Source organism: Coenobita brevimanus, chromosome 58, assembly GCF_032717465.1.
Source record: "Coenobita brevimanus isolate Jiangsu-jjx chromosome 58, ASM3271746v2, whole genome shotgun sequence".
Classification (NCBI taxonomy): Eukaryota; Metazoa; Arthropoda; class Malacostraca; order Decapoda; family Coenobitidae; genus Coenobita; species Coenobita brevimanus.
In genome coordinates this window covers 11054843-11077794 of record NC_137011.1, presented here as the reverse complement: position 1 = coordinate 11077794, position 22952 = coordinate 11054843, and the positions used below count along the sequence as shown (strand labels likewise).

Below are 22952 nucleotides of genomic sequence, written 5' to 3'. Positions count from 1 at the left end.
CGAATGAGGATATAAAGGAACGTTGTGGTGTGGATGTGGATGTGATAGGAAGCGTTATGAGGAACACACTGAGGTGGTTTGGCCACATGGAGAGGATGGAGGGTGAAAGACTGACGAAGAGAGTGTATGTGAGTGAGGTGGAGGGGGGAAGAGGGAGGGGGAGACCGAGGATGAGATGGAGGGATGGGGTGGAGAGGTATATGAGAGAGGGGGGTGTGAGTTGGGAGCAAGGCAGTGAAATGGCGGGGGACAGGGCGACTTGGAGGCGATTTGTTTGTGGCCACCCCAAACGGGATTGAGGCGTCTGGCAATAGATAGATAGATAGATGTTTGTATTGTATATGAGAGATGTCACAATTCTTTTAATTGTAAAAATGATGTATATTTGTGTCAAGCGCTAGTGAAATCCCTATGGAAGAAATGGCTATTTTGAAAAACAAAAGACCAGATTATTATTATTATTATTATTATTATTATTATTGTTATTATTATTATTATTATTATCAGGAGAGTTAGACAGGTTGATAAAAGCAAGGTGGGGAGTGAAAGATAAAAATGGTATATTGCTAGTGGAGAAGGGAGATAAAATGAGCAGATGGAGAGAACACTTTAAGGTATTGTTGAACATAGAGAATGAAAGTAATGCGAGTAAAAGTGGCTGGGGAATGGCTGGGAGGAGGAGGGAGGTGAGAAGAGAGGAAAGAATCAGTAGGATGGAAGTGATGGAAGCAGTGAAGAAAATCAAAATGGGGAAATCCCCAGTAATTGATGGAATGTGTGGTGAAATGCTGAAGCATGAGGGAGAGATGGTAGACGATTGGATATGGAAGATGTGCGGATTGGCCTGGGAGGTAGGTAGAGTTGCGGAGGATTGGATGTCAGGTACAGTATAATTATTCACCTGTGCAAAGGAAAGGGGGAAAAAGAAATGTGTGGTAATTATAGGGGCATTTGTCTTCTTAGTATCATTAGGAAAATATATGGTAGGATACTTATTGACCCAATTCAGGAAATAACAGAGGAGTTAGTTGGAGGAGAACAGGGAGGTTTTAGGAAGGGAAGAGGTTGTATAGATCAAATATTCATAGTTAGGTCTTTAGTGGAAAATTTCTGGAGAAGGTAAAGAAGTTGTTCACAGCCTTCATGGAGTTGGAGAAAGCATATGACAGTTAGATAGACAAGGAATATGGAAAGTACTATGGATATATGAAGTAGATGGGAAGTTGTTGAAAGCCATGAAGAGTATGTACGAGGGTGCGAAGGCTTCAGTGCGTGTGGATAGTGAACTGAGTGAATTTTTCTGTCTGAATGTTGGATTGAAACATGAATGTGTCATGTTCCCATGATTGTTCAATATGTATATGGATGGGGTTATAAAAGAGATTCAAGGTAGGGCAGTGGATGTTGGAGTGACCCTAATAAGAGAGGGCAGTGTTTGGAAACTCTCTGTACTGTTGTTTGCAGATGAAACTCCTTTGTTAAATGAGGATGAAGGGGAACTGCAAGGCATGGTGGATAAGTTTGGGAGTGTGTGTAAGAAACAGAATCTAAAGGTGAAATGTAGGGAAGAGTAAAGTTATGGTCTTTGAGAGAAGTGAAGCACTGAATGTACATTGGGGATTGATGAGGAGGAAATGGAAAATGTGAGTGCGTTTTAGTAGGCTACTTTGTTAGTGTGATGAGTAAGGATGGAAGTTTAGAAGGTGAAGTGCTTGAAAGAGTACAACAGGGAATAAAGATTGCTGGTTCTTTGAAAGCAGTGATATGGAACAGGGTAGTGAGCATGGAAGTAAAAAGTCACTGCATGACAGTATTGTAAAACCAGCTCTATATGTAAGTGAAGCTTAGACCTTGTTGGAGGGACACAAGTCAAGAGTGAGATCAGTGGTAATGAATTATTTGAGAGGAGCATGTGGAGTTCCATGGAAAGACAGATTGACAAATAAGGAAGTGATGGAGCATTGTGGTGTGGATGTGGATGTGATAGAAAGTGTTATGAGAAATACATTGAGATGGTTTGGCCATAGGGAGGGGATATAGAGTGAGAGACTAACAAGGAGAGTGTATGCGAGTGAGGTGGAGGAGGGGAGAGGGAAGGGGAGGCTGAGGATGAGATGGAGAGATGGAGTGGAGAGGTATATGAGAGAGGAGTGGTGTGAGCTGGGAGCTGGGTAGTGAAGTGGGATTGGACAGGGTGACATGGAGGCAATTTGTTTGTGGCCACCCCTTATGGGTGTAGGGGGCTCTGGATTGAGGTAATACCTTCTTGTACTGCAGCTGCACCCTACAAGGCAGGGTGGCCAGGCATCATCGGTCCTCATCCGTCTCCTAATCTCTCATGTGCTGGCTCCAAGTGCCACACTCTGGTAAACTGTTTCAGCTGGCAGGCAAATCAGCGTGATAGGGTGATGTTTACACTGCATCGCTGGGCGGATGAACTTCCCTGGAAGTCAACATCCAGGGCTGAAGAACTTCAAAAGTCAATGTCCATGTGTCCAGGGCCAAGGTGAGTCTCTGAGTTATGGGGGATTTCGGCTGTGGCTGATGACCTGCCGAGGAGACGAGCACCACCAGGTCAACACACCCAAGACTCACCATGATGAAGACAACCAACACAAACCTCATACTGGCTCAGTCGTCACCTGGGATAAAAAGGACCGCGCCTGCTGTCCCACACCAGGGCAGAGGTGGAAAGTGGGCTACTGGTGCAACAAGAGAAAAAATCTGTATAAGAGAGGACATTGTACTTGGAACTCGGAACGTTAGGACATTGGCACAAGCTGGGAAGCTTGAAGAACTAGCTTACGAGTTAAATAGATACCAATGGCACCTCTTAGGCTTAAGTGAAATGAGATAGAAAAACACTGGCGAAATAACAACAGAAGATGGACACAAGATATACTACAGTGGAAAACCAGACACACATGAAGGTGTAGGATTTTTTGTCCATAAAGAAGTAACAATCACAGTCATGGGATGTCAACCAATCTCTAGCAGAATTATTACAATCTGACTGAAAGTAACTCCCTTGAACATCACTGTTATCCAGGAATATGCTCCAACATCCAGTTACAGTGAAGACGAGATAGAAGACTTCTACAACCAGTTACAAGAAATAATCAATGAAACGCCCAGGAAAGACATCATCGTGGTAGAAGGTGACTGGAACGTTAAAATCGGAGAAGATGCACAGGAGCACTGGCCAGGCATCTGTGGATTCTCTTGCAATCCACGGACAAACAAAAGAGGCCTCCACCACTTAGAGTTTGCTGCTGATAACACCTTTATAGCAGACATTCTTGGTGTTCGTAAGCCCTCAAGAAGATGGACATGGCAAAATCCAGATGGCCAGTGCTGTAACCAGATCGACTATATCATGGTTCCAGGCTGCTTTTGCTCAGGAGTATATCCTGAGCCTACACGCGGCTTTCCCGGGGCAGACATTGGAAGTGACCATAACCTGGTGTTGATGACAATCAAATTGTGCTTGAAAAGGATCAACAAACCAAACCACCCAGTGGCGGTTCAACTTAGACAAGCTCTAAGACCCACCGGTGAAAGAAGAGTTTCAAGCAATGATCGGAGGGAGATTTGCATGACTGACCATGCTCGAAGAAAGCAGTGCAGACCTTGAGTCATCAGTCAACGCTTTCAACACAGCAATACTTGAAACAGCTAAAGAGATAATTGGCGTAGCAACAACGTCCCCAAAAGCCATGGGTCACAGCAGAGATCTTACAACTGTGCGACAAGAGACAAGCATTGAAGAACAAGAAAAATGATCTACATGGAGCTGAGATTTACAGAGCAGCAAACTACAAAGTCAGGCGAGAGAAGAAGAAAGCCAGACAAACCTGGATTGAGCACCAGTGTGAAAAAATTGAAAGCAACCTGCAGAGAAACAACACCAAAAGAGCTTATCAAGTGGTAAAAGATCTCACCACTAAGAAGCGGGGAAGACCTACAACCATCCAAAACAAGGAGGGGAAGTGCCTATTTGAGGAGAAAGAAGTAATGGACAGGTGGACAGAATACTGTTCAGAGCTATGCAGCCATCAAATCAGTGGAGACTCAGAGGTGCAGAACTGCTCACAACCATGATATGAAGGAGACACACACGCCCCATCTTACATGATGAGGTGAAAGCAACAATCAAGACACTGAAACAAGGGAAGTCAGCTGGAGTGGACAACTTACCTGCCAAACTGGTTCAAGCAGGAGGTGAGGCAATGATCACCACACTCATTGTCATTTGCAGCATGATCTGGAGCACTGGTATACGGTCTACTCCATGGACCCAGTCACATATCATTACTGTACTTTGCCCAAGAAAGGGAACCTACAGCTGTGCCAGAACTATCACGCCATCAGCCTGATTAGCCACCCAATCAAAGTTATGCTGAAAGTCTTACTGAACAGATTGAAGCCTGAAGCAGAAACCATTACTGCTGAGGAACAAGCAAGCTTCCAAGCGAGGAGGAGCACTGTCGAACAGATATTCAACTTGAGAATAATCTGTGAGAAATATCTACAGCATCAGCAAGACCTCTACCATGTCTTTGTAGACTTTAAAAAGGCCTTCGATCAGGTATGGCATGCCGCATTATGGTCAACCATGAAAAAGTACAGCATCAATGCCAAGCTTCTTGAAGTGGTCAAACAGCTGTATGACAAGGCTACAAGTGCTGACTTCTTGAAAGGCAAAAAAAGGTGAAAGGTTCTGCACCATTGTTGGAGTACGACAAGGCTGTCCCTTATCACCTAGTTACTCTCTTCAGCATCTTTCTAGAGGGAATAATGGAATACGCCTTAGGTGAGCATGAAGGCACAGCTTCAATCGGTGGAAGGACTATCACCATTCTCCATTTTGCAGACGATATTGACAGACTCACAGGCAGTGGGGCCTTAGAAGAGCATGAAGGCACAGTTTCATTTGGTGGAAGAACCATCACTAATCCCCGTTTTGCAAACGTTGTCGACGGACTCGCAGGCAGTGGGGAGGAACTGCTTAATCTGGTTAGACAACTCCATGAAGCACCCTCTGCTTTTGGTATGGAGATCAGTGCCGAAAAAACTAAGATCACAACCAACAGCACCCAGGGCATCGCCTCAGACATCAGAATCAATAGAAAAACCTTAGAAACAGTGAAGGCTTTTAAGTATCTTGGCTCCATCATAGCAGACGAAGGTTCATAACCTGAGATAGTGGCAAGGATTGCACAAACAACATCTATTCTTGCAAGACTCAGAACCATCTTGAAGGACAGAATTATCTGGTTGCACCACAAGATTCACGTGCTGCACTCTTTCGTCTTGTCTGTGTTCCTATATGCCTGTGAAATGTGGACACTCACAGCAGAGTTGCAACGAAAAATCCTAGCAACAGAAATGCGATGCTACAAGAAGGTCCAAGGCATTCACTACACAGACCATATGACTAATGAGGAAATCAGCCGGATGGTAGAAAATGCAATAAGACCTCATTATGACCTTCTCAAAGTTATTAAAACATGGAAGCTTAAATGGTATGGGGATGTTTCTCAATCAAGAGGCCTCTCAAAAACAATCCTACAAGGAATGGGCATGTTTCTCAATCAAGAGGCCTCTCAAAAACAGTCCTACAAGGAACAGTGAGAAGACGGAGATGAGGGGGACAGAGGGAAAGATTGGAAGACAACATCCAAGAATGGACAGGGATGAGGTTCGCGGAGCTTCGGAGAATGGTGAAGGACAGGGATGGATGGAGGGAAGTGGTCAAGTCTTCACTGGTGCCCCAATGACACCAACAAGACGTCATGGAATAGGTACAGGTACAGGTACCCCTTATGGGAGTGAGGTGTCTGGCAATAGATAGATAGATAGATTATTACTATTATTATTATTATTATTATTATTATTATTATTATTATTATTGTTGTAATTATTATTATTATTATAATATTAATAATAATAATAATACAGTAATAATTATTTTTATTATTATTATTAAAACTTCCCACATCCCTGTGTGAAGTTCTCTCTTTTTTGTCGTTACAGTATTATTACAGTTACAGTATCTTTTAATTGCAAAGCTTGGGACCTGTTGATTCCCAATTTCAGGGACTTTACGGTTTTTGGAGTGGGCCAAAACTCTAATATGAAAACACCAAATATTCTCAGTATTTCAGTGCTAGCAACTAGTTATTCAGCCGTCTCATTGATATAGATTCAGTCACTTCCAATTACATAACTACACTCAATCCTCCTCAATCGCGTGTTCATAAAGCACGGATTCGTAAATCACGGCTAAGTGGCTGTCAGACTGCCGGCAACCTTAAATCACTGTTAAGTCACGAAAATCGCGGACCTAGGCACCCAAATGGGCCTTTTCCGAGGAGAACCGTCAACCGCAACATTCAAACTGAAAATCCTACCCAACAACCAATCACCTGCATCCCTGGTGGCAAGTGTGCATACTAATGCCGCCATATTGTTGTTGTTCTTGTCCCACCAGTCCGCACACTATAGACTGTTGCCGTGGAGTACGAGAGCTACCTGCCTTTTTTGTGCAACATCCCCCCGCCTCCTACCTGCCATGGCCCCTGAGGCTGTTGTGGAGTCTGTTATAGAAGACGACGAGCTCTTGGAAAGGCAGACCAACCGTGAAGTGAGTGAAGTGAATGTGCAGGAACGTGGCGGGCCTTCTGTGAAGGAGCTCAGTGATTTGCTTGTTTACATAGACTTGGCCAAGGAGATTGTCAAATCCATTGAACATGATGAGGAAAGGTGTAGTGAGAGTATTGGTTACCTAGAAAAAGCTGTGCATTTTTACAAGGACTTGCATAATCGCAGCGTTAATGAGAGACATCAGGAACTCATCACCAACTATTTGGCCCACATAAGGGCAGAAGCTGAGTCTAAACCACAGCCTGGCCCTTCACACACTGAGGATGTGGATGTCGTAGCATCTGTCATCTCTGAGGCAGACTTTGAGGGCTTCCTGAGGGAGTTAGAGGAGCTGGAGATGGGAGAACAGCATGAGGGAGCACTCCCACCTCATGCTGAGAGGTTCTAAGTTCTTCCCAACACCACCCCACACCATTCACTTAAGCAGTTTCATCATAGGATTAAGGTGAGATCCATTAACTTTGTTTATTTCTATTTAATACATGCACTGAATATTTCTAAATTTGTATGTTTGTGTTTGATGATACCTAGATAGGTGTAGGTAGGGTGCTGTGGGGGCGGGTTGGCCAAAGTCCAGACCCAAATTAAATTTCACATACGAGTTATTATTCATAAATCATGGCAGTGATCCAGACCCAAATTGCCGCGATTTATGAGAATTAAGTGTAATGTATTACCGTAACTATGCTTTATGTCGTCCTTAATCACTGGTCAGTTACACTTACATGAGTGATGCAGTCACCATGCATCGTATTTTCTTCCACAGTCAGTAACATCATTTTGATGATTGTCATTACCATACATAATTACAAGGGTTGTGAAGACGGTATAAAAAGTTTTAAATACTGTATATTATGTTTATTAGATTCCTGTGGAAACAAGTCAGGCATGTCACAAAGTATGGCTATTGTGAATGGCTCACACCACTCCTCTTGCCATCCCCTGCCTAGTGGGTGAGACGAGCCAACGTATTACCAAGTTGGCGATCTTTTTCTATATTGAATCAGCACTTTTAATTAGAAAATATTTTAATTTTTATCATCATATATATTCATACCTAATTATCTGATATCCGGTCAGAAAATTGCGCTTAATTTATGTACTAATTAAACGTCACAATTCAGAACAGTAACTTGCTAAAGTCAGAGGAAGTATTTTGCCTTCAGCTCACAGCATGCCTTGACAGATTTGTTTTGCATAAATGTTAACTTAAATTGCAAATACATTTATTTAAACTCAAAATCAGTGTTCATGCAAAATTGAAGTCTCTGAAGGCGTGTTGGTGATGTAAAAGGGAAACATCCACTAACCTTATCATGTTTTTGCTCTAAACTCCGATTTTTAAAAAAATTAACAGTTAATTTAAGCACACTTTTTTGTCTGGCTCTACATGAACCTATATGGTGATAGAAATTATATTTTTCAATTGAAAGCACTGATTTGGTAAATTACTGCCAATTCAGTAATGAACTGCCAATTTAGTAATTCGTTGCACTGCTCTGACCACCGATGAGGCTTTACTGTGCTTCCTCCATCATCATGCGGCCACATTACCCATCCCAACCACATTTCCAACCTAATGAAATAACAGCCACATCACTGTATTGTACTACCCCCTGGGGGTAGGGGGGTTTCAGGAATACTCCCCCAGTATCCCTGCTTGTCATACGAGGCGACTAAAAGGGTTGGTGGTGGGTTAGTGCCCCACCCTGTAAAAAGAACTAACTAAACAAGCGAATAAAGCTCCTTGGACCAGGACGGACCATACGTTGACGACTAAGGAACGGACAAAGGACATTCTGAGGGTGGGGACATGGATTGTGAGAGGAGTGAATGATGAAGTGAAAGAGAGAGAGATTGTTCAGGTGCTTGAGGATGCAAAAGTGGATATATGTGGATTGACTTAAACTAAATGGAAAGGTGAAAGGGTGAGAGAATGGGAATATGGTGTAGGTATATGTGCGGGACTTAATGAGAAATATAGGGCAAGAGAGGGAGTATGTCTGATGATAAGCAAGAAGTGGAAGGAGAATATAAGAGAGTATAGAACAGTGGGTGCAAGGATTGTATGGGTGAGGATGAAAGTAGGTATACAAGCGTGGGCAATTGTATGTGTGTATGCTCCTACAGAGGACCGAGCGGCAAGAGTGAAAGATGAGTTTTGGGCGAGAGTAGAAGCATGTATAGACAAATTTGAGAGGAGCGAGAGAGTGCTTTTGATTGGAGACATGAATGGCAAAGTTGGGAATGTACGAGTGGATGGAGTGTTTGGTCAGTGGGGTGTGCCAGCTGAAGTAGATGGGAATGGTAATGCTTTGGTGGACTTCTGTGCTGGTAAGGGGTTGACAATAGCCAACACCTACTTTCGGCATAAGATGATCCACTGGTATACATGGAGAGTAATGAGGAAGATGAATGGTGATCTTGTTGAACGAAAGGCAATGATAGACTACGTGTGTGTGGATGAGCGAATGAGAAGACACGTGTTGGATGCAAGAGTGTGGAGAGGGTGGGGGAATGGAGTCTCGGACCATCACTTAGTGATGGCCAAGATAAAGCTGCAAAGAAAATGGTTAAGGAGATGAAGGGGAAGACAGGAGGAAACAGCTCCTGTGAGAAGAGTGGAGAATTTGCAAGATAGTGAGAAAATGGCAGAGTATAGTGGAAGAAAGATTGGGAAGGTATGAGCTAGAGCAGATGGTAGGGGTGGAAGACCTATGTAAGATATTCACGGAAGAGATAGGCTCAGCGTGTGAGGTGGTTTGTGGAGTGAGGAGGAGATGCAAGGGTGTGCAAGGGACAGCATGGTGGAATGCTGAGGTGAAATGAGCTGTGGAACAAGAGAAGAAGGCATATAGTGAATGGTTAGCGAGTAGAGGTAGGGGAGAAGATGAGAGAGAGAAGAGAGAAATATGTGTGAGCAGGAGAAGGGAGGTGAAGAGACTGGTGAAGGAGAGTAAGAAGAAAGTGGATGAAGAGTTTGGGAGGAATCTGAGTGTGAAATGGAGGGAGAGTAAGAAATTGTTTTAGAAGGAGGTAAAGAAAGTAAGGCAGTGTGAAAGGGGATATAGTAGGGGAGTGAAAGATAGGAATAATAGATTGTTGGTGGAGAAGAGAGAGAAATTGAGGAGATGGAAGGAGCACTTTGAGGATTTGTTGAATGTAGAGAGTGAGAGCAGTGTGAGTATAAGTGGTTGGGGAATGGCTGGGAGAAGAAGAGATGAGAGGAGGGAGGAAGAGATCAGTAGGGCGGAAGTAGTGGAAGCAATGAAGAAGATCAAGATGGGAAAGTCCCCAGGAATTGATGGAGTGTGTGGTGAAATGCTGAAGTATGGGGGTGAGATTGTTGTGGAGTGGATATGGAAGTTGTGTAGATTGGCTTGGGAAGAGGGAAGGGTTCCAGAGGACTGGAAATCAGGTATAACTGTTCCTTTATACAAAGGAAAAGGGGAGAGAGAAGTATGTGGTAACCATAGGGGTATTTGCCTTCTTAGTGTGACTGGTAAAATATATGGTAGAATACTCATTGATAGGGTTAGGCATATGACAGAGGAGCTAGTTGGAGAAGAACAAGGGGGATTTAGGAAGGGAAAAGGGTGTGTAGATCAGATATTTGTTCTAAGATTTTTAGTGAAGTATCTAGAGAAGAGAAATAAAGTGTATGCTGCCTTCATGGACTTGGAGAAAGCTTATTACAGAATAGATAGGAAAGGTATGTGGAAGGTATTAAGAATATATGGGGTGGAGGGGAAATTGTTGAATGCTGTGAAGAGTATGTACGAAGGAACTAGGGCTACGGTGCGAGTGAGTGGTGAGCTGAGTGAGTTCTTTGATCTCAATGTGGGACTGAAACAGGGTTGTGTGATGTCTCCATGGCTGTTTAATATATACATGGTTGGGGTTGTGAAGGAGGTGCAAGGTAGGGCAGTGGATGTAGGGGTGGCTTTAATGAATGAGGGTGAGATTTGGAAGATTCTGGTGTTGCTGTTTGCTGATGATACAGTATTGTTGAGTGAAGATGAATGGGAGTTGCAAGGTTTGGTGAATGAATTTGGGACAGTGTGTAGGAGGAGGAAGCTGAAAGTTAATGTAAACAAAAGTAAAGTTATGGTGTTTGAGAGGAATGAAGTCACAGAATGTACAGTGAGGTTGGATGTTGAGGATATGGAGAATGTGCATTCAAGTACTTGGATAGTGTAATGAGTAAGGATGGAACTTTGGGGGATGAAGTGCGTGAAAGGGTACAGCAGGGAAGGAAGGTTGTTGGTTCACTGAAAGCAGTGATGAGAAATAGGGAGGTGAGTATGGAAGTTAAGAAGTCACTGCATGATAGTATTGTGATCCCTACCCTGACGTATGGAAGCGAGGCTTGGACCTTGCAAGAGGGGAACAAGTCAAGGGTGAGAGCAGTGGAAATGAGTTACTTGAGAGGAGCATATGGAGTGACATGGAGGGACAGGTTGATGGATGAAGAATTGAAGGAATGTTGTGTGGTGGATGTGGATGTGGTTGAGAAGATTAGGAGAAATACACTGAGGTGGTTTGGACATGTGAAGAGAATGGAGAATGAAAGACTGACTAAGAGGGTGTATGTAGGTGAGGTGGAGGGAGGGAGAGGGAGGGGTAGACCGAGGATGAGGTGGAGGGATGGAGTTGAGAGGTATATGAGGGAGGGGGGGGGTGAGTTGGGGGGAGGGTAGTCAAATTGTGAGTGACAGAGCAACTTGGAGGTATTTGTCTGTGGCCACCCTTTGCAGGATTAGGGAGTCGGGCTATAGATAGATAGATAGATGTAATAAGAAAATGAAAGGAAGAATGGGAAATGAAAATGAATGGGAGAATTGGAACAAACAATAATGTTTGGCTGTTTCCTTAGCAAAAGAAAAGTAGCCATGGAAATACGTAAACAGTGCTTTGTAAATCATTGAAACGGCCAATAGTAAATATTCAGAGTTAGCAGTGATCTTAAAGAAAAAAGAAGAGGGAAAAAAATCCATTACTTACTCTTTTCATGAAGGCACCTCTGTCAAATTTAATATCTCCGCCTTTTTCATCATAGAGTGATATGTGTTTCCTCTTTACATCACCAAGGCCCTCACCTTATTCACCAAGTCTTTTAGGTATGGTGAACTGATGAGTATTGATGAGATATTCAATGCTACACACTGGCAAACAAGCAGCACCGTGGCTCAAGCCTTGACTAAGGGAGTAGGAGGCAACAACTGAGGGAGTGGCTGAGTGGGGAGAAACAGATAGACCACCCAGTTCTTTGATACAGATGGAAAATACCACAGCAGCAACAAACCAAAGTGGCAAATATGCTAACCACAAAAATTATGGAATCTTCAATTTCTTCTTCATATTTAAGTGTTTTCATTGTTTGCATGAGAAAATGGCCAGTCTTCGGAGAGATCTGCTTTTTGGCTCCCCAATTAAATGATTGTTTACCTATATTATTACTAGCTTTCTTACTTATTTTAAAATTGTGATATTTCAAAGGCCATTTGACATTGAGTCTTCAGAGTTGGTCAACTTAGTCGGACAGCTGTCTGCTTCTTTTGGCCAGATGTGATGGCAGTCTGTCAGCAGATCTACAGATATTATCCAGATCTCAGAAAAGTGAGTCAGCCACACTATCTCTAGAACTGCTTAAGCTGGGAAGCTGAAATTGTACTACAAAATAGCCTTAATGCGGATGCAGGATGGAAGGAATATGATTTTAATTGGTTGGTTATTCTGTGAGATCACATGGGGTCAGAAATTGGGACTTTTACAGATATTCCGGATGTCACCTAATTTTCCATGAAGAATTAAAGCTAGAGCCACTAAACTTGGTAGACATGTAGACTGTGATGACCTAAGGTGACTTGCACAAGATCAGTGACCTTGACCTCACCTGGGGTCCAAATTTTAAACTTTTCTGGATATTCAGGATGTCACCTAATTTTCCATGAAGGATTAAAGCTAGAACCACCAAACTTGGTTGACTTATAGACTGTGGTGACCTAAGGTGACATGCACAAAACCAGTGACCTTGACCTTACCTGGGGTCAAAAACTGGGACTTTTCATCATAATCTGAATGTCACCAAATTTTCCATGAAGGACTACAGCTAGAGTCACCAAACTTGTTGGGCTTATATACCAGCGTTTCTTAGCATTTTCCTACCTCAATACCCTCTGTAGTAAGGTCTCGCAGTCCATCACCCCCTTACATGTGGTTACTGGGATTACAGGTGCTGCACTCCTACAGTTGCAACACTACTACAGTTGGAACACTACTACAAAGATAAAGTAATTAAAGTTAAGTACTGGTTGACAGTTTATTTTATACATTCTCCAGAAACAAAATATCAAGGATAACAGTACTAAGCAAAACCAGTAAGAATATAATGGAAAACAAAAAAAGGAAAAAGCATGGATAAACATACTCAAACATGGAAAGCAAGGTAATCAAACATACACTCATCAGTGTTATTTTTGTTCTTACTTTTGTCTGGCAAGTTACTCATATCAAGGCTTGATGTTGGCCATAGCCAGCCATGAAGCAGCCCACCTTGAAGGCAGTTCTGGGTATTGTTTTGATTTGCAGCATTGTGGAGAATGCCTTCTCACACAGATATGTAGTTGGAAATGGAATGCTCATATCTAGCACCACTCTCGCCAGTCCAGGGTATGCTTCCAACTGGTTACACCAGAAGCCACACAGTGGTGATGAATGGAACATTGTCAGTCAACCCTGTTTTGCCTGCAAACCAGTAAGCTCTTCCTTCAAGCTGTCAGTATCGCTCATGTCTGCCAGGAAGGGCTGCCGAGTCCATTCTGGGAATATATAATCCTTGGGAATGTACTGTGTCATGGTGGTCTGAAATTGGGAGAGGTGAGCAGTGATGTTTTCTATGACCGTGGGATTGACTTGTTCATCCCCCAACTTCTCATCCAGGATTGGAAAGCTTCCCACATTCCCTTCTTGGAGTTAATGTTTCCAGAGTGAAATCTTGAGGGTGTCTCCCCTCTCTGCACAACAAGACTGTTAGGACTTGCACCTTGCATGGACAAGTTGAGGTTGTTCAAATGGTTGAAGATGTCTGCCAAATAGGAAAGAAAGAGGATGAATATTTCGTCTTCAAATTTTTCAGCAAAGTTATTATGTTATTCTCGGAGGAATATTGCAGTTTCAACATAGAGCTCAGCAGTACAGGCTAGGACTTTCCCATGTGAGAGCCACCACACTTCCATGTGGAAGAGAAGGACTTGATGCTCACTTCCACTTCCTCACAAAGCAAATTGAACACTCTCCGGTTTAACGGACGACCCCGGATGAAATTCACAACTTGAGCACAGACAGATAAAACTTCCTCGAGATAAGGTGGCAACTGGCAATGTCTTTGCTGCCAAAGCATGGTGATGGAAAAAACAGTGCTTCATGATGGGATCTGGTACTCTTTCCTCTACCAAAGCAGTGAAATCAGGTCTGTTACCTATCATCACTGGGGCACCATCTGGGCAGACCAACCCTACCATCTCCCACTTGATCTGATGCTTCTAAAAAATCTCATCCAAGCATCAGAATACATCTGTTGCCTTGCTCATTGTTTACAAAGCCCTTCAGAAGAGGAGCTCGTCTTTATTTCACCATCCTTGATGTACCGAGTGTACACAGTCAGTTGACTCATGTTGGAAACATTAATTGATTCATTCATATGCAGGCTGATGCAGAATGGACTGTCCTTAATCTCCTGAACAACCTGGCCCAAGATGTCGCAGCTCATATCATCAACTCTCCCTGCAATGACGTTGTTGGATGGAGGCACTTCCCTCATCTTCTTGGCTGTCTCCATTCCCAGAACTAGTTTCACCATCCAAATGGTGCATGGCTTAACTGTGTTTTTCGTAGCTGAATGTGAAGCCTTTTCCTTGAGGCACTGGTATGCCACCTCATAGGAAGCTTGCAGGAGGGGCTTCTGAGCTGGCTTGAATCTAAGTTGGGGTAGTGTACTTTTCTGATCATATTTAACACTTTTGACCTGTAAGGCTTTGAGAGTCTCTTCTTTTTCTACTGGATGCTTTACCTGGTGTCTTTGGAGTCTAGCAGGCTTCAAATTCGAGTTGCAAATAATGAAATGGCCGCTTATACATTGTGCCTGCTCTGGACTTCCTCTATCCAGGAATGCAGTGAAGCCATGTGTGACATATTCATCACTCCACTTGCATGACTTCAGCATTGCATGATCACACAAACTTGTAAGCAAGACAGAAAAATATGGTGGGAGCAGAAAGTACCATGCAAAATTAGGCTTTTGACCTTCAAAATTTGATTGTGTTTATCATAGGTAACTTTCCACAAAAGCTTCATTAAAGGCAGACAACTACTTTTTAAGTAATGTTAAAGAAACAAACAAGTGAACAACAAACAAACAGATGCAGATGAACACAGTCTTCTTGCTCCTTCTGAGACAGAGGTAATGAGAATGTGTGTTCAATTTATAGTCAGCCAAGGAAAGTATTCTTTTAATCACATTGGCCACAGACTTGTGCTTTTCATACATTTTTGTAGTACTCTCATCTTTTGGAAATCAGATGCAGTAAGGTAAAAATTTCTGTCAGCATGAAAGTTAGGCTAAGTTAGGTTAGGCTAGGTTGAGGTTACTTTACTTACTGTTTTCCCGTTTATTTCAGGACAGATATCATGGTTTTTGTAATGGAGATATACCGGTATTTTTAATTGTGGAATTAGCGAGAGACTGACGAGGAGAGGGTATGTGAGTGAGGTGGAGGGAGGGAGAGGGAGGGAAAGGCCAAAGATGAGATGGAGGGATGGAGTGGAGAGGTATATGAGAAAAGGGAGTGTGAGCTGGGAGCAGGGCAGTGAAATGGCAGGGGACAGGATGACATGGAGGTGAGTTATTTGTGGCCGTCCCTTACAGGATTAAGGCGTCTGGCAGTAGATAGATAGATAGATAGCATCATCACTTCAGTCTCCTAGTTTACTGATGCACAATGCATGAGAGAGAGAGAGAGAGAGAGAGAGAGAATTATGATTGACTGAGACTTAATGGGAGAGAGAATTATGATTGACTGAGAGTTAATGGGGGAGAGAATTATGTGAGTGAAATGGAGAATAAATGAGGGAGAGAGATTACCTTCCAGTGATTTTGCTGTAACTTGAAGTGGAGGTGCAGTTCATGATGTGGACAATACAGCTGTTTTACTACTACTGCCTGAAGTGGTGCAGCCTCATTCCAGACATAGCACTTGAGCGAGAGTACACATCTGAACATGTCCACAGAACATAGTGATACAGACTTCTTACTGAAGTGTGTGCCTGTTTGCTCAATTTTTATTTGTTTTTTATCACCATGCCAAAATGTAATAACATGGTTCAAAAAAATAAAATAAAAAAATGTGTGCCCCATAAAAATGTTCTCTTATAAAAAATATCTCTTTGATATGTTTGCATCACAACTACGAACATTGATATTGTAATACCCTATACAGTATGCAGCTTCTTCCAGCACCCCCTAAAATTGATTTCAGCACCCTCTGAGGATTCTAGTGCCCCAAGTTATGAAATGCTGTTATAGACTTTGATGTCCTAAGGTGGCATACACAAGATCAGTGACCTTGATCTCACTTGAGGTCAAAAATTGGGACTTTTCTGGATATTTTGGATGTCACTTAATTTTCCATGAAAGATTAAAGTTAGAGCCATCAAACTTGGTGGACTTATAGACTTGTAGACTGTGATGATCTTGAACTCATTATCCCTTTATAGCTTGGCTTCTAAGAGGCGGTGGTTGTGGGAAGTTTTTCTTTATCAAAATTGTCCTTGGACAATTTTACATTGTTCTGGTTATTATTATTAATATTCTTATTCACTTTCATATTCATATTCATATTATTAGGTTACAGTATTATTATTATTATTATTTACAGTGGGGAACAGGGGGAACATGACAGTGATATTGATGATGGGGTTTATGGTGACGATAACTGGTAATTTATGTACACTTTCTTCTTTTTTTTCACTCCGCACAGTTTGAGGGCACAAGGAAAGAGGGTGAGGGTTCTAACTGCGTCAAGACCATCATGCTCTTCAGTGATGGTGGGACAGAGTGGCCTGAAGAAGTTCTGAAGAAGTTAGTCTTTCTTTTTTGTAGTATGGATGCCAAAGGATCTGAGGGTACCTATTGATCTATTAGGTTAAGGTGCTGCAAGCAGATGAAAGCAGGTACTCGGTGTTGCCGTAAATGTCTGATCTATGTAGTCTAGGCCTGGACCACCTGCACTCCTGATGGGGCAATAAAGAGTTGGATGACAAAGAAACTGGTAGCACAGGCTTTCCTTTGTTATGTCAGGGATATACATCAAAATGTCACAAATTTTTCACTGTAATTGGTACTGTAAAATGGGAGTAACTAGGAAAATGTGTTTCATAGATAATAATGGAAGATACTACTCTGCCTGTTAAGTTTCTACTAATAGCAGGAAAAAAGACAGAAAAGACAACGGACAATATATCGTCAATTCGTTTTGTTTCCTTTATAAAGGCTCCAGCATGCCTGCATGTGTCGGCCTTGGTCACCTAATGGCGGCTGTCCAGGGTTCTTGATCTCTGGCAGCCTCCCTATTCAGTCCCTCATCCCTGAGGTCAACTCTATGACCTCATCCCAGGTCTTTTTTGTTCTGCCTCTTGCAACCCCACACCCAGAGATAACGCTTCTAACTTTCTGCACTCATTTGTCCTCGCCCATCCTCTCCACCTGCCCAGACCATCTCAATCTACCTCTCCCTAGCACAACACCAATACACTCCAGAGGGGAGCCCTATCTATATCAGGAGAGGCAACAGCATCTTGTATTTCTTCCAATCACTCCTCACTCTAGTCACAGAGCTAGCTCCAGCCCCACCTCCAGCACACATATCTCCCAAGTAACAACACTATTTCACACACTTGAGAAATTCACTGGCAAGATCAGTCCTTTTCACACCTGACAGTCTCCTCTTGCCCTCCCTGACACATTGCACACATGAAATCAGCGTTATCTCACAGTCTATCTCTAATATCATTACATCTCTTTTGCACTTACTTATCACAAACAAAGCACAAGATATAATTACTTCCCACGCCCTTGTGGCAGATCTCATCTGGCCACTTTCCTTTTACTTTTCTTTTTCTTTGACAGTACCACCACCAACCCATCACCTTTGTTTTATCTGCATTTACTCTCAGTCCTTTTTGCCCCATACCATCTCTCCACTTCCAAAATCTTTTCTCCGTCTCTCTTTCATTCTGTCCAATCAACACCAACTCATTGGCATACATCTCCGGGAGGAGTCCATTTCAGAAATCACATAAGAGGGCTTCAAGCACCATGATAAACAACAGTGGGCCCGAGACTGACCCCGATGCACTCCAACATGCATGGAAAACTCATCACTCAAATTGCCATTCATTCTCACTTGGGTGTGAGCAACTGCATAATTAACCATAACCACTCTAACCAGCCACTCCATGATCCCAAGCTTACTAATTGCCCATTTTACAACCTGCCTAGGAACTCTGTCAAAGGCCTTCTCCAAATCAACAAAAAGAAAGTACAGATCCCTTTTCTTTCATATATATATTTCCAGAAGCTGTCAAACAATGAATATAGCATCAGTGATTCCTTTGCCTGACATAAACCCAAACTGCATCTCATTCATCAATATTTACTCCTCTAATCATACCTTCTAGAACTCTCCAGTACCTTCACTTCTGGTCCAAAAGTTTTGTTCTTCTATAATTTCCTTATTCCAGGGCATCACCCTTCCCTTTGTACACATTTACAATATGATCAAACTCTTCAGCCAATCATCTGGGAGAACACACTCATATATAATTGTATTTATCAAATCAGTAACTAATCACACTCGTACATCTCCTGAGGCTTTCAGCATTTCAGCAGTCAACCCAGACACATCTGCTGCCTTCCCCACCTGCATCCTACCTGTTGCCCTGCTCATAGTAACAGCATCAATCAAAGGCTAAGAGCCAAACACTGGATCTGCTGACTCCAAGCCTTCCCTGTTCCAGTCAAACTTCTCATTCAGCAGCCAGTTATAATACTTTCCCTAGGCATCTTTAACATACTCACTGTTTACCTTCCTCATTCTTCACTCATTGCTCACCTATGATATCACTGTTTTCTCTCTTCGTCTGATTTACCACCGTAAGTATCATATTCCTTTCAACACCATTTAGATCATCCAGAAAATGTCTCTGAGACTCAGATTTTGCCCTGCATACCTCTTTTCTAGCCCTATGCTTGGCAGCCAAGTATTCCCCTTTGTTACCACCCCTTTTCCATTCCTGGAAAATCATTCTTTTCTTCTTAACTGCAGCTTCTACACCCTCATCCCACCACCATGTTACTTTTTGTTTTGGTGGGCCCTCTTACCCAACCACACACTGAATCAGTAAGTCTCAGGAGATCGTTCTTGGGATCCCTGTACTGTTCATTAGCACTTCTGTCAGCAGGTCCCTCTTCAGCCACCACTCTATTCATCTCACTGTAGAAAGCTTCCCTTACTGCTTGGTTTTTCAACTTCCATATTTTCCTCCTAGGTTCATAGGTCCTTTTCTTCATCACCTGCTCCCGAAGCACCATGTCGCTTATCAATAATTTGTGTTGCTGCACACAGTCCTCGTTTCGTTTCATTTTTAAAGGCTCCAGCATGCTTGCATGTGTCGGCCTTGGTCACCTAATGGCGGCTGTCCACGCTGCACGATCCATTGCAGCCTCCCTGTTCAGTCCCTTAACCCTAAGGTCACACTTCACCCTTTAAACGCGGATCATCGCGTTTGCGACGCTCGGCAAAAAGGACATAACGGCGGAGCGTCGCGTTTGCGATTCTAGTAAATTTTGAATAACCGCGGGCAGGCAGGCTCCAGCTGGTATTGTCTATCAGTACCACCACCCTTTAGCTACTTTTAGCACACTTGACCTTTGTACCACTGACCTCCGTTGTTGCCAAGTATCACGTTTTTCCCCCGTCCCCCCCCCACCACTGCCCCTGCCAGCCTGGCTGTGATACATGGCAGTGCTCTGAGTGCTCAGAACTGTAAATCTACGCTCTCCTCTCACAAGCAGTTTATGCTAATAAGAAACGCTTGTTTCCCCAGTTGTAACACTAGCTTTTTTTCTCACGGTTTGCCCCTGTTTAGCATCAGTTTACCGCAGGCTTTCAAAGTGACATTATGGCGAGTTCTAGCTCTTCCGAGTCAGTGCAAGCGGCCGACAGGAACGAGAATAAAGTGACGGGCGTAAGGCAGAATAAAAAGCGCGCCGTGGTGATCTTTTGGGAAGTAATATGATTGAAAATAATGTAGTATACATGTTTTTAGCTGTGAAAATGGAAATGTTTGTTGAGTGACGGGAAGACCGCCGCCGCACTGCATGTCGGCCGTACGCTTCGTTGATTTTAGCCTTATTTTCGGTGCTTATTGTACAAATACGGATTCCTAACTACCTTTACGTTGTAGTATAAAGTTTACTGTGACAGAATGAGGCTGTGGTAGAGGGAAAACCGGGTTGCTGGAGGTGTGAAAGTGAAGATTTGGTTACCCAACTTTGCAAGTCTCCACAAGTCCTTGGGTAGTCCACGAAGGCTCAACACCTGTCTCTGGAGAAAGCTGAATGTAAGTACTGTCTGCCATGCCAAGTATAATGTTCTAGGGTTAATCTCTGATTTTTGGCAAATATTTTCCTACAGGTACTCAGACCTCGATACATCCCCACCACTCGGGGGGGCGCGACTGTACACGGCCGCGTTTAAGGGGTTAATGACCTCATCCTATGTCTTTCTCGGTCTACCCCTCATAACCCCACCCCCAGTATTAACACTTCTCACCTTCCTCACCCAATTATCATCCCCCATCCTCTCCACATGTCCAAATCACCTCAATCTACCTCTCCTCATCACAACACCAATACACTCCAGTCCCATCCTACCTCTCAACTCTTCCATTGTAAACCCAGCCCCTCCAGGCCTTGGACGCAGGGATGCACCGCACATCCACCTAATCATTGTCATTTCTGTACGTCTGAGCCGGCGAATATCTTCCTCCTTCACTGCCCAGGTCTCACTGCCATACAGCATTACACTCCCAACACATGCTGCTTACAAAGACCCCTTAGCACTTAGGGAGAGCCCTCTCAATGTCAGGAGAGGCAAGAGCTCCCTGAACTTCTTCCAACCACTTCTTACCCTAGCCACAGAGCTAGCTCCAGCCCCACCTCCAGCACACAACATGTCTCCCAAATAACAAAACTCTTCCACACACTCAAGAGATTCACCAGCAAGTTCAATCCTTTCACGTCTGACAATCTCCACCTGCTCACCCCTACATGCCGTACACATAAAATCAGCATTATCTCGCAGTCTACCTCTGATACCACTACATCTCTTATGCACCCATTTATCACACACACCGCACAAGATGGAATTACTTCCCACGCCCTTGTGGCAAACTGCACATGGCCACTCTCCCTCGTCTTTGACAGTACCGCCACCAGCCCTAGATATCATCACTTTTGTTTTATCTGCATTTACTCGTAAACCCTTTTGCCCCATACCATCTCTCCACATCATGAACCTTTCCTCCGCCTCCCTTTTGTTCTCCGCAATTAACACCAAATCATCAGCATACAACAACTCCCATGGGAGTCCGTTTCTAAAGTCACGTGAAAGGGCTTCAAGTACCATGATAAACAACATGGGACTCAAGACTGACACCTGATGCACACCAACATTCATGGAAAACTCATCACTCAAATCTCCATTCACTCTCACCTGGGTGTGAGCAACCACATACATGGCCATAACCACCCTAACCAGCCACTCCTCCAAGCCAAGCTTTCTCATTGCCCACTTCACCACCTCTCTAGGGACTCTGTCAAAGGCCTTTTCCAAATCAACAAACACAAAATCAAGATCCCTTCTCCTACGAATCTGTTTTTCCCGAAGCTGTCGAACAATGAATATGGCATCAGTGGTCCCCCTACCTGGCATAAACCCAAACTGCATCTCATCAATATTCACTCTTTCTCTAATCATACCTTCTAAAACTCTCTCCATTACCTTCATTATCTGATCTAAACTTTAATATGCCTCATCAACCTCATATCAGCCCTCCTGACCAGGAAATTGTCTATCTGACTATTGTTCCCCCAACTGCATATGTAATCAACCTATTCTCTCTTTTCCTAAAATGCATGTTGCACACAATCATGTTCATTGCCTCCCCAAACTCGAGTATCCTTTCCCCTTCCCCATTTCTCATACTAGATGCGTATCCCCCATGTACCCCTTCATATCCTTGAGCTGCTTCACCTACATGACCATTTAAGTCCCCTCCCAAGTCTACAATCTCATCATCCTCATATGACATACCACACTTATTAAGTTATCCCAGAATCAATCTTTTTCTACATCATCCAGAACCTGTCTTTTTCTACATCATCCAAGCCAGCCTGTGAAGCATACACTGATATAAATGAAAATGTGAGTCTGTTGAACAAAATTTTCACTATTATAATCCTTTCATTCACTTTTAATTCATTTCATGACAGATTCCACCCACTTTTCCTTAACTAGCACACCCACACCACCATATCCATTTGTCCTTCTCCATCAGAATATCTTATACTGACAGTCCCTCCCGACAATCGTTCTGGCTGATCCTCCCCCTTATCTAACCTTCTGTACACAGCCAACATCCACCCACCTCCTACTCATTGCCTCGACCACTTACCCTGCCCCACCCTTCAAACTACCCACATTCCAAGATGCCACTCTGATCCCATTGAATGATTTAGTATCGTCAGGCTTCTCATTTTTCTCATTTTTTTGAAAGTCATTAAAATTAAATAGAGGGAGAGACAGACCACATACTTATTCATACAATACCCTTTGTGCTATGGTGAATTGAATCTTGGGCAAAATTGAAGATCCCTATTTTAGGATATTGGGGTCCCCATTTTTACGCACGTTATCACTAAATCGCACATGGAATTATGTTAGATAACAGAATAGTCTCCTTTGAACAACAAAATCTTGTTGTAACCTGTATTTTTGCATACAGGTAACATAGTAGAATGAGACAAATGAAAGAAATGAAAGAGACTGATACCTGCATATTGTAATTTAATAGAATTTACCTATGTCTGGTCACCATATCAGACAGTGATAACAGATAAGAAATTGTGTGCTACATCAGGATTTGTTAAATCGGTGTGTGTTAAA

The 22952-nt window shown here is 43.1% G+C and overlaps 1 protein-coding gene across 1 annotated transcript in view; it reads left to right on the top strand.

Annotated features, from left to right (window-relative positions):
- LOC145402635 (voltage-dependent calcium channel subunit alpha-2/delta-1-like) overlaps positions 1–22952 on the top strand; it is a 440994-nt gene that overhangs the window by 161674 nt on the left and 256368 nt on the right. Inside the window, exon 10 of the mRNA XM_080274627.1 lies at positions 16704–16804. Within this exon, the coding sequence (XP_080130753.1) occupies positions 16704–16804 (101 nt within the window). The remainder of the gene's footprint in view (positions 1–16703; positions 16805–22952) is intronic.